This window comes from Hippocampus guttulatus, chromosome 4 (genome assembly GCF_054856545.1).
Source record: "Hippocampus guttulatus isolate MCC_2025c chromosome 4, RoL_Hgut_1.0, whole genome shotgun sequence".
NCBI classification, from domain to species: Eukaryota; Metazoa; Chordata; class Actinopteri; order Syngnathiformes; family Syngnathidae; genus Hippocampus; species Hippocampus guttulatus.
The window spans coordinates 8,976,918-8,994,532 of record NC_141264.1 but is presented as its reverse complement, the minus strand read 5'-3'; the positions used below and the strand labels follow the sequence as shown (position 1 = coordinate 8,994,532).

General features: G+C 41.7%; 1 protein-coding gene across 1 annotated transcript; it reads right to left on the bottom strand.

Moving 5' to 3' along the window:
* Positions 1-4,011: 4,011 nt before the first annotated feature.
* On the bottom strand, positions 4,012-6,650 carry LOC147205854 (uncharacterized). The gene is made up of 2 exons (XM_086110019.1): positions 4,854-6,650; positions 4,012-4,527 (listed from the first exon to the last, which is right to left on the bottom strand). Exon 1 carries the CDS (start codon positions 6,375-6,377, stop codon positions 5,211-5,213), a length of 1,167 nt encoding a protein of 388 aa, XP_085966145.1. The 5' UTR covers positions 6,378-6,650; the 3' UTR covers positions 4,012-4,527; positions 4,854-5,210.
* Between the last annotated feature and the right edge of the window lie 10,965 nt (positions 6,651-17,615).

The window sequence follows — 17,615 nt, the reverse complement described above, 5'->3', positions numbered from 1 at the left end:
GAGGGAAATTATTAAAGCAGATAAAAACAAACAAGGAAGGAAAAATGCAGATTTTTGTGCAGTAACACAATAAAAAATGGTTTGAAATATGCCAGATGAGTTCTACCCTACAGCTTCATTGGGTTTTGGCACATCAGATATTTGCAGGTACAGCGTTGGAAACAAAGGGAGAACCACGGCCTCATACAGTATATAACTGTAATGCGCTCTCAGCGGTCTCCTCAGTGTGGATGGCCTGCATTTTGTCCCTTTTAATGGTACTGGCTTTTATTTTCCCACCGCCTGTGTGTTAATACTTTATCTTCCCTTGATCCTAAAGACCTTTCCAATTTATATCAAAATTGGAGATCCCTTGTGCGCATTGAATGGAAGAACTGCTGTGCCCCTTTCCATATGGGGGAATCCAGAGCCATATATCGGTTGTGTCGAGTAAGCAGAAGCATAGACTGAATCAAAAAATAATTTAAAAAATGAAAAGCTCACGAAGAACAAATATGCTGCCAAGATACAAAACTGCATCTCATCTAAATCCCCCAAGTGCAAGCAGTTTGTAATTAGAAATTCCCATGGAATTATTTTTTTTCGTGAAGACAATTCTGTTCCTTGTGAAAGGAAAAGAAAATATATGCTGGTGAACATATCACAACAGAGACTAGCAGTCTGACAAGAAGCATGTCTGTCCTTGTATAGAATGAATCAAAATTTCAAAACCAAACAGAACTGAAGCGATACAACTGAATTCTCCATACCAATGTATCAGTTCTTGTTGGTTCTGATTCTGCTACAAGCCAATCTTATCCAAATCCAAACTTTGGCAAAATCCAAATATTAAAAATTCCAAAAACATCTCAGTCTAAGAGAACAAGTGGCTGCAGCCACATGGCTCTGCTGGGCCCAACTGTGTCCAGATTGTACTGTCAGAGAAATGACACCAGGGAGACAACTCAGAGGCAGGTGTTAAGCAGGGGCAAACACAGCACTGACTGGCAAGCTTCAATGGTGTGTGCGTGTGCGTATGCGTATGCGTGTGTGTGTGTGTATGTGAGAGAGACAGACAGCAAAGGTGTTATATGGATGTGAACAATTGAACAAAGTGCATTCTAGAAAGTGAATAGCATTTATCAATCATATTGGAATCCATGACACAATTGGCATACGTTAAAAGAATAAGTAAAAAAGTGTTGAAGAATCCCTCGCACTTTTGAACGAAGGATGTTATCTGTTTGTTCCATGTTTACTGGTTAGCACCAACCAATCCTTTTTTGAATTCGGATCTGAATATTTAAGGCTGCCGAGCCCTGTTCTAGGTGCGAAAGCAAAGGTCCCGTTTTCAGTATTTTTCACTCTTGAAATATGTCCTAGACTAGGTGTGCCCAGACCTTTTTGACCGAAGATCTATTTTTCGATCAACCAACCTCCTGCGATCGACCCGTCACCGCGCACACGCACGCATAAACACATGCCATGATGAGGAACAGCCTGACCTGGAGGCATGCGAGGCACTTTGGCAGCCTGTTAACTATCATAGCTCACGCATACCGTTTGAAAATGCTTCCCTCGGCCCTCCAGATTCCTATTCTTTGCCCGTGCCCTCGGTGAATTGTACACGAAACAAACTGAATGAGAATAATCATAACGATAAAAGATATAGCGCAACAGCTCCGATCACAAGCTGCAATTGCAGACTGCTGAGCGCTAGCAACTTACGGTGACGCAGGTCACGCGCCACCGCAGGTTAAAGATTTACCTGCTTTATTTTATTTTTGGAATACTTTTTGTGAAAATGAGACTGACAGGATGGTTAGGGTGCAGTGTACATGAACACAAAAAATAAATTACGAACATGCACAAAGACACACAAATGGTTGGTTGTTTTTTTTTCTCCTCTACACCCCCGGTGATCGACTTGGGACCAGTCCGCGAGCTACCGGTCGATCGCGATCGACGTGATGGGCACCCCTGTCCTAGACTCTAGGCCGTAGTCCATGGTTGATCTGCTCCACTGGGCCGACTAGCAGTTATCTGAAATCCTCTGGCCATCAGCTCAGAGTAAGCCTGGAAGGTGCAACAGTCCTCTCCGCCACACGGATTGTTTTCAAGTGAGTACGATGGTGAGATGAGCAAAATAGATGCCATGTTGCAGAGTGCGGCGTTGAAGGTTGCTGGAGCTCCATCGTAATGCTCAATTTTTCTAACTCTGGGTTCATGAACAGGAGTACTATGGCTAATGTGGACCTGACAACAGCACAAAACAAGACTGAGAATTATGTGTTTTCCACTTTTATTAGGCACGAGTCCGATCAATTAGATGGCGAAAAAAAAAAGATCCGTTCATAATATCACACCGCATTATTTTAAAAATATGGTTGAGTGTAAACACGTTGCTGCATGGAAAGGTTTCCTTGAAGTACTGTAAATAAACGACATTAAAAATCAACCTTCGTCTTTCATCTTGAAAGATTACATTGCTGGCAATTTAGAAGGTGACGTGGATTGTTATGATGAACGTACATTGAAAACTGTCATTGATGTCTACTCAGACTGGGGGCACGACCAAACAAGAATGAATTAGTTCTTTAAGGCAAGTATGTTCTATGGTGAAAAGTGATCTTATCACTCACAGTAATGCAGTGACACTATCTGAAGAACTCCTGTCTACTCTCCATTTACCCTCTCATCCTGACAGCTCCAATGTGACACTAGATGTGGGCATGGGTGAAACATTACAGGAAATCAATGATTTGAAAAGAGAAAATGTTCTCAAACTCTTGGACCAGCTCATTAAACCCCATATGGAGATACCGTATATGTGTGTGTGTGTGTGTGTGTGTGTATGAAATTGCTATGCCATTATACTTTACTCTGTTTAAATGGGTACAGCATGAATTAAAGTTCCTTTGCCATCCAAATAAAAGAAGTGACTGAGTTTTCGAAGATTGCTGTACAATTTTTAGTCTTGTGTAAAATGTCTTGTATTTGTAGGTTGTTTCTTTTTTGGTTTAGATATAGAATATATGTTGTGACACCATTGTTCATACTAAGACAAATTACATCAATGTACAGTATATTCATTCATTTTTCTCATATATTAAGCATTAAAAAAATGTAAAATGTGGGATGCAATTCACGAGGCCTTAGTTCTATTATTTATTGCTCTTGTTTGACCTTCATGGAAAAACATTTACATCTTCCCTGTCTCAATTGAGTGCTTGCAGTAGTACAAAATGTGTTCAGGTAAAATGAAATTCCTCTGTCAACAATGCTGTTTTTACATGGTTGGTCGTCTCGATTAAAATGTCACTGCCTCTGTTCATTTTCTTTGATGTTCCTTTTGAACTTTACACAGTTCACTTGTTCTGTCTATAAAATATGAATTATCCTACTGGCTTCACAAGCCCTCCTTTGTGTACGTACATTCGTGCGTCTCATGCACAGAGACCGAACATCATGTAAACACCGGCTTATGCGTGAAGCTGTCAGATGGGCAAGACAATTGTTGCGGTAATCAAACATAAACATTTGACATTGTACAAACCCCAATACCAATGCAGTTGTGACTTTGTGTAAAATGTAAAAAAAAAACAGAATATGCTGATTCGCCAATCCTTTTCAACCAACAGTATAATTGAATAGACTACAAGAACAAGGTATTTGGTTTTGGAACTGATGAACTTTTTTTTTTTGGAAATATTTACTCATTTTAAATTTGATGCTTGCAATGTGTTTCAAAAAATCTGGCATGCTTACCACTGTGTCACTTCACCCTTCCTTTTGAGCAGGGGTCTCCGACCTTTTTTGCCTCAGGGACCATTTTAATGTCAGACAATATTTTCAGGGACCGGCCTTTAAAGGCCGGATAAATACAACAAAATATTATGATATGACCGGAATGAAAAGTGTGATATTTTCGAAACATAATAATAAACGCGAATCACAACACGAGGAACATCCTATCTGGCCGCAACACTCTCTGGTCGCTATGGTAATGTTTATGTAGCCACCCTAGGTGCAGCTACTAGTGGCACCCTTCTATTAAGTTGTCAGTCAAGGGGAAGTGTGTCAATCTATGAAATCTATTTGAGTTAGGGTGCACTACTTAAGGTCACAGCGAGATTGGCAACAGCAGACTCTAGTTAGAGTCAAGGGGAAACCTCCAACAGGAAGAAGACACACTGACTGAGGTTTTTATAAAAAAATATATTGGGTGAATATTTACAATAGGAGTAGATGGGAAACTGAACCAGAATGCATAAAGATGAACAAGGAAAAAAAACATACAGTAAGTTAAATTGTTATCAGTTCTTATCAATTGTTTTTTTGGTATCAGATCTGACCCATAAAAAAAATGACTGAGATCTCAGATTCAACAAAAAAAGAGGGAAATCCTTTCAACTGTCCTACCACCCTCCAGCGGACGGGTGGCTTTGAAGTCCAAGATGTCCTTCACCAACGTCCCACGTGGCATCCAATCTCCAGACTACGTAGTCCAATCTTCTGATGGTCTATGAGTCCCAAAAAAAAAACAGCCTGCACAAAGTGCGCAAGGCATTCACTAAACGTGGCAATAATCGGCTAGGGAAAATAACGATTTTCTAAAATTGGCTCGAACGAAGGCCACAGCGCTATTCGCCGTGAGCACGTTAGCTTAGCTCGATGCTAATACACTTGCTATGGAGCGCACGTGTCGGTACAATGGTTTATCCCTTTTTCTTTCTTTTATAACGGCACAGTTATATCTTATATCAACAGAACAACAATCTCCATTTTCACCAACTTCATTCCTGACTGTTTTTTTATGTTACAAATCGAATGCTAGAAATGCTAATCGGACATATTCAACAAAAAACACTCACCAGGAACGTTATCTCTTCTAAACCCTTCTCTTGCCTTGAGAAGAAAAAAAAAAGAAAGATTGCCACAGGATTTAACTTACTATCTTGTACAGGTAGAGGTTCAAGGACTAGTTTTCATTTATCGTTCTTTCGTTTCGACCCGCCTGGGAAAAGTGCGAGAATGTTTCTGTCTCTCTCGCTAACGGGTCCTCGCTCCGAGCGCTGCGGTGCGTTCATTGTCCCTCGGAAACAGCAGTATCACAAACAAATATCACCCTCCAGAACAAACAATAAAATAACAGCCTTATCAAGGCTGGGTTACACTCTCCCCCTCTAAACGGCATGAGTCCCTTCATGCCCCGTTACCCATCCTGGACATTATGAAGGCAATGCCGCAGCCTTCGAGAACGCAACACATAAAGCTTGTATAAAAGAATTAATGGCTAAGCTCAGTGGCTCTCCCAACTCATCATAGGTAAACTTTTTAGGTCGACGTCTTTCTCTACCAGAGCGTCGCAAGCCTACCGTCTCTACGTCAACATCATCAAGTTCGATAGCCTCAGCAATAGGTCTAGAGTCTGATGGAATGGAAACCCTGTCAGTCAGGGTGTTTGTCATGTGAGGTTTTTGGATATCAACTTCAACCTGGTCTGGACATCTAGCGTCTGTGGATGATAACTCACCACTACCCAAACCAGGAATCTCATGTTGTGAGGCCTTGTCAGATTTTTCAAAGTCAAGTGTCGATCTGTCTGGCACTGCAATATCAGAAGGTGACGCTCTGGGTTGAATATGTGTAGGAGCTTGAGATTTTGGGGGAAACTTTTCAGTTTGGACATAGGGGCCCTTCGTGATTATCTGTGGCTCCCACGAGCCAATATAAGTGTCCTCTTCATCACTCTCTTCTATGTCACTGTACACTGCTTCAGCATCACCGTCGATGGTTTTCATCTTGCTTCTTTTGCTTCGTGTCCAAATCTTTCTCAAATTTCCTCCTTGAGGATCTGATTCACTTTGGTCCACAACAGGTAAGAACCCACAAGGGAGAAGTAAATCCCTGTGTAAAGTGCGGTGAGGGCCATCTCCGGTTTCTGGTTTAACAACATAAACAGGACTGTCTCTGATGCGTCTTACAACTGTGTGAATGGTTCGTTCCCAACGGTCTGCAAGTTTGTGTTTTCCTCTGATGTTAACATTCCTTACCAGGACTCTGTCACCGACATAGAGCTCAGCAGCCCTTACCTTTTTGTCAAACCGTGTTTTATTCTTCTCACCCATCTTCTTCGAGTGTTCGGAAGCAAGAGCGTAGCTCTCCTGGAGGTTGTCACGAAGAGTTCTGACATAATCTGCATGTGATTTGGGGCCACTTTTACCGGGGTAAGTACCAAGGACAAGATCAATGGGCAATCGAGGCTGCCTGCCGAACATTAGTTCATATGGGGAATAACCTGTTGTGTCATTTTTTGTACAATTGTAGGCATGTGTCAAGGGCTTCACAAAGTCTCGCCAATGGGATTTGTCCTTTTCCTCTAATGTGCCCAACATGTCGAGCAGGGTCCGATTATAGCGTTCTACTGGGTTTGCCCGGGGATGATATGGAGTGGTACGAATCTTTTTTACCCCGACGAACTCACAAAGCTCCTTGACTAACTTAGATTCGAAGTCTCTGCCTTGATCACTGAGCAGGCGACAAGGGAAGCCATATGGAATGATCAAATTATCCCAAAGAGCTTTAGCTACCGTCTTAGCTCTCTGGTCTCTCGTAGGCACTGCTATGGCAAATTTCGTAAAATGATCCGTCAATACTAACACATTTCTTGTGTCTTTGGGGTTGCGTTGGAGGTAACTAAGCTGCTATGCCAATCTCCTGGCTAGCTCGCCAAATTGTGTAGCCACCCTAGGTGCAGCTACTAGTGGCACCCTTCTATTAAGTTGTCAGTCAAGGGGAAGTGTGTCAATCTATGAAATCTATTTGAGTTAGGGTGCACTACTTAAGGTCACAGCGAGATTGGCAACAGCAGACTCTAGTTAGAGTCAAGGGGAAACCTCCAACAGGAAGAAGACACACTGACTGAGGTTTTTATAAAAAAATATATTGGGTGAATATTTACAATAGGAGTAGATGGGAAACTGAACCAGAATGCATAAAGATGAACAAGGAAAAAAAACATACAGTAAGTTAAATTGTTATCAGTTCTTATCAATTGTTTTTTTGGTATCAGATCTGACCCATAAAAAAAATGACTGAGATCTCAGATTCAACAAAAAAAGAGGGAAATCCTTTCAACTGTCCTACCACCCTCCAGCGGACGGGTGGCTTTGAAGTCCAAGATGTCCTTCACCAACGTCCCACGTGGCATCCAATCTCCAGACTACGTAGTCCAATCTTCTGATGGTCTATGAGTCCCAAAAAAAAACAGCCTGCACAAAGTGCGCAAGGCATTCACTAAACGTGGCAATAATCGGCTAGGGAAAATAACGATTTTCTAAAATTGGCTCGAACGAAGGCCACAGCGCTATTCGCCGTGAGCACGTTAGCTTAGCTCGATGCTAATACACTTGCTATGGAGCGCACGTGTCGGTACAATGGTTTATCCCTTTTTCTTTCTTTTATAACGGCACAGTTATATCTTATATCAACAGAACAACAATCTCCATTTTCACCAACTTCATTCCTGACTGTTTTTTTATGTTACAAATCGAATGCTAGAAATGCTAATCGGACATATTCAACAAAAAACACTCACCAGGAACGTTATCTCTTCTAAACCCTTCTCTTGCCTTGAGAAGAAAAAAAAAAAGAAAGATTGCCACAGGATTTAACTTACTATCTTGTACAGGTAGAGGTTCAAGGACTAGTTTTCATTTATCGTTCTTTCGTTTCGACCCGCCTGGGAAAAGTGCGAGAATGTTTCTGTCTCTCTCGCTAACGGGTCCTCGCTCCGAGCGCTGCGGTGCGTTCATTGTCCCTCGGAAACAGCAGTATCACAAACAAATATCACCCTCCAGAACAAACAATAAAATAACAGCCTTATCAAGGCTGGGTTACATTTACATGTGGCTTCAAAATAAGAGAGACTGCAAATACAAAGTGCATGAAAAATATGACTCACCGTCACCGCATATTATGCAGACTGGGCTTGGTTCGTAGGAATCCCCTGTTGTGATCAATCCGTATTTTAAGTAGGACTCCTGACACTGTCTAAAATGTAGTAGCCTTCTTTTTCTTGAAAGTCGTAGGCTCCTCCTCTGCCTCCTGGCTGGGCCTTTCCCCCTTCCCAAAGAAACTTTCTAAAGACCTTTGTTTTTTCCTCATTTTGCTAGCACCTGGGTTTCATTTTAGCGGTAACCTATCACGTGACTGAGAAGCGCACCTTCACCTGTGTCAAGAGTGACATATTGTCGACAGATGTAACTGAGGATCCGGTAATTTTTCAAAATAAAACATCTTTCATATTCCGAAATGAATAAAACGGAAGCAACGTAAATTATGCATTCTTTCTGTGCAGCCCGGCATCAAATGACCCATGGACCAGTACCGGTCCGCGGCCCGGGGGTTGGGGACCGCTGCTTTAGAGAACACTCAATAAGTGTTTGGGAACTGAGGACACTAATATTTGTAGGTGGAATTCTTACGTTCCTGCTTAATGTACAACTTCACTTGGTCAACAGTCCGGGTCTTTGTTTTTGTATTTTGCGCTTCATAATGTGCCACGCATTTTCAATGGGAGACAAGTTTGCTTCTGCCCTACCCTGAAAGAAACAGCTCATGCTCAGGAATGATTTTCATCAACCACCTCTTCAGAACCTGCAAAGTAGTTGAGCATGCCTTCGGGATCCTTACTGCCCAGTGGAGGATCCATCACCGGGTGATTGGAGTGGAATCACAAAATGTAGATTTGTTTTTAAACGTCACCGTGACCCTTCACAATTTTCAGAGGTGGAACTCCACAAGGCAGGCAGACCTCAAACAGATCAGCTCAAACCATGAAGAAGAACTCCTTCCTGTGCGAGAAAAGTTTGCTACGTACTTCCTTTCTACTGATGGTTGTTGTCGTTGAGTAAATTGGCGTTGGGTAGAAATAGAATTGGGAGAGTTAAAGAAGAAAGAAACAAAAAAAAAACCTTTGCATAGCTGTCATCAGGGACTCTTTGTTTTGCCCAACACCACTTAAAGGTGGTCCCCGAAGTCGAATTTCTGCTGTTGGTGAAGTTTCCTGGCAGGAAATGCTCACCTGACAGCCTGAGCTAAAACATTTTCCTGTGCCGCTCGAGCAAAGGCTCAGAGAGCCAACATTTTATTTACACATGAATTACTTTTCCGCTTCCATTTTGGGATTTCAAATACAGGCAACGCCATATACTCGTGGTTCTGTAAGCATGGGTTTTGACTGCTTGTTTTGTGTTGCTGTGGGAAGCTGAAATAATTCTGTCACAGGTGATGGTGGAATGCTGGATGAGGCGCTTTCTCCTTTTAAAGCCAATCGAGATACTCACCTGTTTCCTATTAACCAGTTCAATCATGGAATGTTCCAAACAGGTGGGGTTTTTTTTTGTTTTTTTGGTTTTTTTTTGTTTCCTGTCTCTTTTTGGGGGGTGGTGGGTTGCATGTTTCAAGGTTAAAATAGAGACTATTTAGAAAAATGCAATATTGTTCAACAGATTCAACATTAAATAATGTTGTCTTTGTAGCGTACTTAATTAAATACAGCTTGAAAAGGTTTTGCAAACCATTGTATTCAGTTTTTATTTCCTGTACGTTTTACATAACGTCACAGCTTCTCTGCAAGTGTAGTTTAGCGACAGAAACAATGCGTATGCGTACTAGACTTACAGCAAAAAGTGATCTGTGTCAAAGCTAAAGAAAAAAAAAGTGCATCCAATGAGAGCGTAAATGCAAAAGGGAGAAAATGCTGCTCCGTCATTTGTAATAATGACTGCAACACATGGCTCAGAGAAATGGACACAGATTGACACAGGTAAATGGTGTGGCAGATGCCGGAGTGCCGTGTCAATTAGGGAGCACAGAGGAGGGCTGTCTGTCGAAAAGAATCTTATTAACACAGAGGTCAAATTCATCAGGCAATAATTTTGTCCTTATTCTTGGTATAACTAATGGATCTTGAAGTAAAGCCATAAATTTGGAAGAGTCCTTTCACAATCATGCACTCATGATTACGAGGGGCTACAAATGACTTCATAAATGGGAAGAAATAAATTGGGAGAAATTATTCAAATAGTCTTCTTGCAGCTGGCCTAACATGATAACTGTCATGCACAAAATCCTCAAATGTAACTGAGTATAGTCCCTTTTAACGAGGCAATAGCGGTGTTTAATGACACATTCTTATAAGCAGTGTTTTTGTCCTGACATGCATCAATGCGTTTGACAGCCTCAAATTCGAGGGATAGTTTCCCTGCTAAACTACACGAGAAAATTACATGATGATCCACAAGTAAACATGATCTGAATCGATGATAAATGATGTCAGGACCTGCTATTATGGGCCATTCCAGTCCCTGTACAATTCTAGGATAAATTGAAGATGAATGCATTCAATTTAGCCACAGTGGACAGTGAACTTTTGGAGGGTAGTCATTTGTCACTGGTTGTGTCTATTTTTTTTTCGATTTTTTTCAAAGTTGTTTCAGAGAAAGTCAAGTCTGATTTGCAGCAGAGTGTATTGTTGATTGTAAATGAGATTAAAATGAGATCGGGAATATGTCTACAGTCCGACCCGAGTTGCCATTTTTAGGACTTGAGTCTCGCTTGGAAAAAAAAAAATCTGAATAACTTGCCGTGACTTTGGACCTGGTATTCAAACACCTCGACATGACAAGACATTTTGAGGGTTAAATGTGAATTGTCACAAGATCACAGCATTGCAGAAGTTTGTTTGTGTGTTTGTTTATTGAACATATAAAACATACAATACAATAATAAATTGACAAAAGTGAAGGTACCGGTAAGTAAAAATTGTAAAAAGGAAAAGAAAAAACAGTCATCATCACAATTTTATGTTCAAAGGAGTAGGAAGAAGTAAAAAAACTTATCGAGTCCTATCCCTTGTTATGTAGTAAGATATGAATTGATCTTTTTTCAAGACAAAAAAGAAAGGAAAAATACATATCATCAAATGCTTTTACCCTTATGTGTACTGTACTTATCTATTTATACAACTTTCGGTTTGTATATACATACTCATTCTTGCACATTTATATATCAATTTTCTCATATTCATAATGAATACTATATTTCATTAATACATTTAATAAGTTGATCAATGTAATTCTGATGTATTACTGTATTTTATAAATATATCAAATTTATCAGCTTAACTCTGATTTGTGTAGTTTTTTTGGACTATCTTTTGAATTTGTTTTTGAACTCATCAAGCGATTTACTCATTTCAAGTCATACTAGTACAATACCGTACTCATTTCAATGTGGAAAATCATCAATGTTTTGGTCTTTGCAAAACAATATAACAATAAATCCGAAATAATTTTATTAGCAAAACAATTTGTCATCCAAGGATGATGAAGATATTTAATATTTACTGAAAAGATGTTTCCAAATGAGATCTTGTGTATTTCCAAAGTGTTTTTCAAAGCCACATCTGTAGCTCTTCTTCAATAACACCCAGCGGTAGAATGTTCAGGGAGGCTACAGGGGCCGGCCTAAATTGAAGCACCTGAACCCTCATCATTCCTAACACTGTGCCACTTTCGACGATGTGCTTTTAGACTGAAAGAAGTGGGCCACAGATGTAACGTGCTTACGACAGTCAGTGTGAGAGCACAGTAATTGAATGCCGATTTTATGCAGTTGATGTGTTGTGGTCCAAAACTGATCATTTCTATTTAAACACAGATTGGCTATCTCTGGAATACTGAATTCGATTAACCCATTTCTGGATTTATTTAATTAATGTAGAATGAGACAATTTTTTGCTGATGGAATTGTGAGCATGAGTTTGTCTATGATGCAAGTTACTGTACTTGTTCTGTTTTATATGAACTCAAAAATGACTTACAATTGGGGGCAAAAAATAAGAGGATATCCACCTTCATTTTCACCTCGAGCTCATGATATCATTATTTTTCCGTTGAGCTTCTTCTCACTTCTTACTACCCTGGTGGCATATGACTGAACACAATTCTGCCTTTATATGGAACACCGATTATTTTTGATTGTTGTTCATGTTTATTCACAACCCATGGGTCAGCCGCCTCCCATAATCTGCAGATTTCCCAAGGACAATTTAGGGTAAGTCATGAATAAAAAATGATCTCAATAATATTGCTATGAAAAGACCCCTGGCAACTATGAATACCATTAGAGGCTGATCGGAGCCCTTCAACGTCACATTTACATGTCCACTGCAACAATGCCGATTCAAAGTGACTCTGGTGGCTTTGACTCTTTTTTTTTAAATCATTAGTTGTTTCATATCTCCATGTACAATTTTAAAGGTGACGTAGTTCTTCACATGTCGATGGCATGCTTTCATCAAATTACCCCAAGAATCAAGAAGATGGATGGATGGATGGATGGATTCTAGCTTGCTGTGAGGTGAGATTCACATTTTCATGTTTGTTTAGCTAGCTTGTGTTTCCCCCGAATATTTTAATGATTGATTGCGCTTGTGACAAGGTGCATTGACGAGCGATGTTGTGACGACGTCCTCCTGTACCTCTCCAGTCTCCAGGCATAGCCACTGAAACCAAAAATAAACAAACTTTCAATTAATATAATGATTGCATTGAAGGTAAACAAGCTTAGCTGTGCCTAGAGTTATCTGCTCTGACGCAACATTCATAGCAACATATATCATTATTAATAACTAGAGCTGCCACCAACAATTCCCTTTAGAATTGATGAGTCGGAAAGTCAGCCCCTCACCTCCCCAAACTCGAGCGATTTTTTTTCCTCCACCCCTGATAGAAACATAAAACAACACATGCTCAAATGTACTTTAAGCAAATTTTGTATCTCATATGTTTATATATATATATGAAATGAAATGCTGAGCGAGGCAGCAACTGACCTGAAAGCTAAGCTCATGGCGAGAATGAAAGCTGGGCAACCTAGAAACCGATTACAACGGCTATGTGAAGTACCACCTGAAAGTCTCATGGAAAGTGTAAATGCAGGACTGAGGGCGATCCCTACCATAACGATCACGGAAACCAATGAGCTGATATACGCTTCAGCATCATTGATCCTAGAGATGCTTGGCTATAAGAGCAACCATGGGAGCCATGAGATACATTACCCACCAGGGAAAAGACGGTTGGAGGCTAAGATCAAGGGTGCAGTCCCATCCAACTATCGGCCAATAACCTGTCTCTCCACAACATGGAAGCTCATGTCAGGCATCATTGCGGTTAAGATAAGTGGACACATGGATCAATACATGAGCGAAGCACAGAAGGGCATTGGAAGAGATACCAGAGGAGCCAAACATCAGCTCCTGGTTGACAGAACAGTCGCACAAGACTGCAGACATACCAACCTGTGCACAGCCTGGATTGATTACAAGAAAGCCTATGACTCGATGCCACATACATGGACCACTGAATGCTTGGATTTGTATAAGGTGAACAGGACCCTAAGAGCCTTCGTTGCGAACTCGATGAGGATGTGGAAAACCACAGTGGAAGCCAATGGCAAGCCACTGACCCAAGTGTCCATCAAATGTGGCATATACCAAGGTGATGCACTCTCCCCACTGCTGTTCTGCATAGGACTGAACCCCCGAAGCCAAGTAATCACCAAGACAGGCTATGGATACCGCCTCAGAAATGGAGCTACGATCAGTCACCTCCTCTACATGGATGACATAAAGCTGTATGCTAAGAGCGAAAGGGACATAGACTCCCTGATCCACACAACCAGGATCTACAGCAGCGACATCGGGATGTCATTCGGGCTTGAGAAATGTAGTCGGATGGTGACTAAGAGAGGAAAGGTAGTCCGCACTGAAGGGGTCTCACTTCCTGAAGGAACAATAGCAGACATTGAGGACAGCTACAAGTACCTCGGTATACCACAAGCCAATGGCAACCTCAAACTGGCAACAAGGAAAGCGGCTACGGCCAAATACCTCCAGCGAGTGAGGCAAGTCCTAAGAAGCCAGCTCAATGGCAAGAATAAGACCCGGGCAATAAACAGCTATGCCCTGCCAGTGATCAGATACCCTGCAGGAATAATAAGGTGGCCAAAGGAAGAGATTCAGACCACGGACGTTAAGACCCGAAAACTCCTAACCATGCATGGAGGGTTCCATCCCAAATCTGAACGGAAGGAGGCCGGGGACTAGTGAGTGTGAGAGCCACTGTCCAGGATGAAACATCCAAGCTCCATGAATACGTACTCAGAGAATGTCTCAGACAATGGGGAACAGAGGATGAGGCGCTTGAAGAGGGACCATCATGTGAGGACAAGCCCCTACACGGGATGTACCACGACCCAAGGTGTAGGTTGTGCAAAGAGGCACCTGAGACGATCCAACACATAACTGCAGGGTGTAAGATGCTGGCAGGGAAAGCCTACATGGAACGTCATAACCAGGTGGCTGGCATATTCTACCGAAACATCTGTGCAGAGTATGGACTGGAAACCCCAAGGTCAAAATGGGAAACACCTCCGAAGGTGGTGGAGAATGACTGAGCGAAGATCCCGTGGGACTTCCAAATCCAGGCTGACAAGATGGTAATGGCGAACCAACCAGATATCGTGATCATAGATAACGGGTAGAGGAAAGCCATTGTAGTGGATGTAGCGGTCCCAAGTGATGGAAACATCAGAAAGAAGGAATACGAGAAACTCGAGAAATACCAAGGGCTCAGAGAGGAGCTGAAGAGAGCCTGGAAGGTAAAGGTGACAGTCGTGCCTGTGGTGGTCGGAGCACTCGGGGCAGTGACACCCAAACTAGATGAGTGGTTGCAACAGATCCCGGGAATAACATCGGACATCTCAGTCCAGAAAAGCGCAGTGCTGGGAACAGCAAGGATACTGCACAGAACCCTCAAGCTTCCTGGCCTCTGGTAGAAGACTATTGAAGCAGTGATGTGGAACAAAAAAATATATATACGGGTGTGTGCGTGTATATATACTGTATATATATATATATATACACATACATACATATACACATCACTGCTTCAAGTCTTTTTTTTTTGTAATTCCAAGTCAAGTGACAACAATCCACTAGCTAGCCGAGGTGCTTTGCATTTTGTTGATGTGGGTGTTCAGAGGGCAGGGCTGTTAGGTGGAAACCGTGGCACAAATTACTAGGGTGGTGGAGGCTTGATTTATTAAAAGGAAGATTGTGTGCTGAACTACGTCAGAAGATACTGTTTTTTGTATGACAACGTTGTTATCAAATACTATATTTGAGAATTATTTTTTTATTCATTCATTCATTTTCCGATCCAGCACACCCCGCTCCGAGGGTCGCGGGGGAGGGGGGGGGGGCTGGAGCCTATCCCAGCTGTCTTCGGGCAGTAGGCGGGGGACACCCTGGTCCGGTTACCAGCCAATCACAGGGGACACAGAGACGAACAACCATCCATGCTGACACTCACACCTAGGGACAATTTGGATGTGTTTTTGGAATGTGGGTGGAAACCGGAGTACCCGGAGAAAACCCACGCAGGGCCGGGGAGAACAAACTTCACACAGGGAGGCCGGAGCTGGAATTAAACCCGGTACCTCTGCACAGTGAGGTCGAAACATGAACCACCGGGCCGCCCAAATGTTTTTTTATTTTTTTAAATTTTGCATTTTAAGGTTGCGTGACTGTTGTCTTTTATCCATTGATTGACAATGACAATTAATGTCTTGTTTTTGTTGTTTTTCTAAAAAGCTAAAATGTGTTACTTTTTAGCTCAAGCCATTTGCAAAATGGCAAAGGGCAGCTCACAATGTCTTTGGGTAGACTTGTTCACACATCTGTGTAAACCTCACTGACACAATGGTTGCACAAATGAAACACCACAAGCACTGCCCCCAAACTCTTCATGACATGTCGACATTTGACATAATTTGAATTGAGCTGTCGTAACGTACGTTTGCACCCCAAACTGCAAAAACTGCTCAAGCATGGATGATACAAATGCCGTGGATTTGTTCAATGTTAAGCTACTCGTTTTTTGCATGAAGTGAATTAATCAACAACTGCAATTTGGAGTTCATAATTCAAATCATTTTCAACTGTAGGTGTACTTTCACACTTAAATATGTAATGAATGTGCCTTTTCTTTTCAGAACTCCCATGCAATAATATGTATTTACTGTCAAAAGGACATATTGAGGTACAATTTAACTACCAGTAATTGCACTTGTTTATTACTCCATTCATTCATTCATTTTACGATCCGCTTATCCTAACAAGGTTTGTGTGGGGGGTGCTGGAGGCTGTCCCGCCCGTCTCCGGGCACTAGGCGGGGGACACCTTGAACTGGTTGCCAGCCAATCACAGGGCACACAGAGACGAACAACCATCCGCACTCTCGATCACACCTCGGGACAATTTGGAGTGTTCAATCAGCCTACCATGCATGTTTATAGAATGTGGGAGGAAACCGGATTACAGTATAGGGGCGGCAATTACAGATGCTTCAATAATTGTCTGAAAAATTCATTGAACACTCATGAAAAGTGGGAATTATTTTTTCAGGCCCCGGTGTTGTGTAAAATTGTCACTTACTTTCGAAATATAGAGATGCAGGAAAAAAAAAAGTAAACTTTTCCATTCATCAATTTGAGGAGTATGACTCAAAACGATGTAAAGGACCTAAAATATAAAAGTCAATCTGAACCAGTTAAATCTTTTTTCCCATTTTTCATGGATATGCTGAAATAGATAAACAGGACTGACATAGATCACAATGGCCTTGAGGTCTAAATCGGGGATTACGCGCGGGGTACCAAGAGACAGGATAAAGAGGACACTGACAGCTTGTACCCTTGATGGCCAAATCCCGACCCCTGTTGTCCTTCCAAGTATGTAGCATTTCCAGCTGACAGACACTGTGATGCGTGCATGTGCCCTCAATTTTTTACACTCTTATAAGCATTTTATTCCAGTCATCATGTATACTTTCGTTCCCACTTTCTTGTTATTCTGGGGTTTGTCTCACTGACAATTGCTTGCATTTGCATTTGTTCCATTCACCCATCTGTTTTCCGAATCTGAGTGTGTATTATGTCTCAAACCTGCAGAGAAATTAATCTAAAATCTGGTGGCTCACCACGCTAAGTCTATTGAGGATTGTCTTGGTTTATTTCTCCCCTATAGGAAGACTTCCAATTTACATTTTTTCCCCCTTTGCGAGGGGGGGGGGTGATATTAAGTCCATCTCCACAAGGGTAGGTGGCTGTAAAAGAGTGAGGCTTCACCAGTTGACCTTTTATGTCGAGAGAAAAGCACAGGGTAGAATACAGTAAGATGGAACCACGTTGAGCTATAAAATGCATCATTTTATAGGTCTGTATATCTCCTAATTGCTGTAAGCTAAAGGGCACCTCGAGTATTGTCAGGAAGCAGGTTTGCGTCTCTCCTTTGCTGAAGAAATGCAACTTAATGCATTTCATAGTTGCACCGGCTATTTGAGATCTCAAACATGTCTCATTAACTTCTCCTCGACAACAATGAGATTTGTGTGATACGAAGCCTCAACTAATGCTACCTTCACACCGGACACGAAATGAACTGTGGTATGCCGTCCCTCGAGTGGGTGTTCATTTGTGCATTCTCATGTCCCTCATGCCAC

Bases quoted from the DNA above. Each gene is read 5' to 3' on its own strand.
- LOC147205854 (XM_086110019.1), bottom strand. From the start codon at position 6,377: ATGTTGGGCACATTAGAGGAAAAGGACAAATCCCATTGGCGAGACTTT.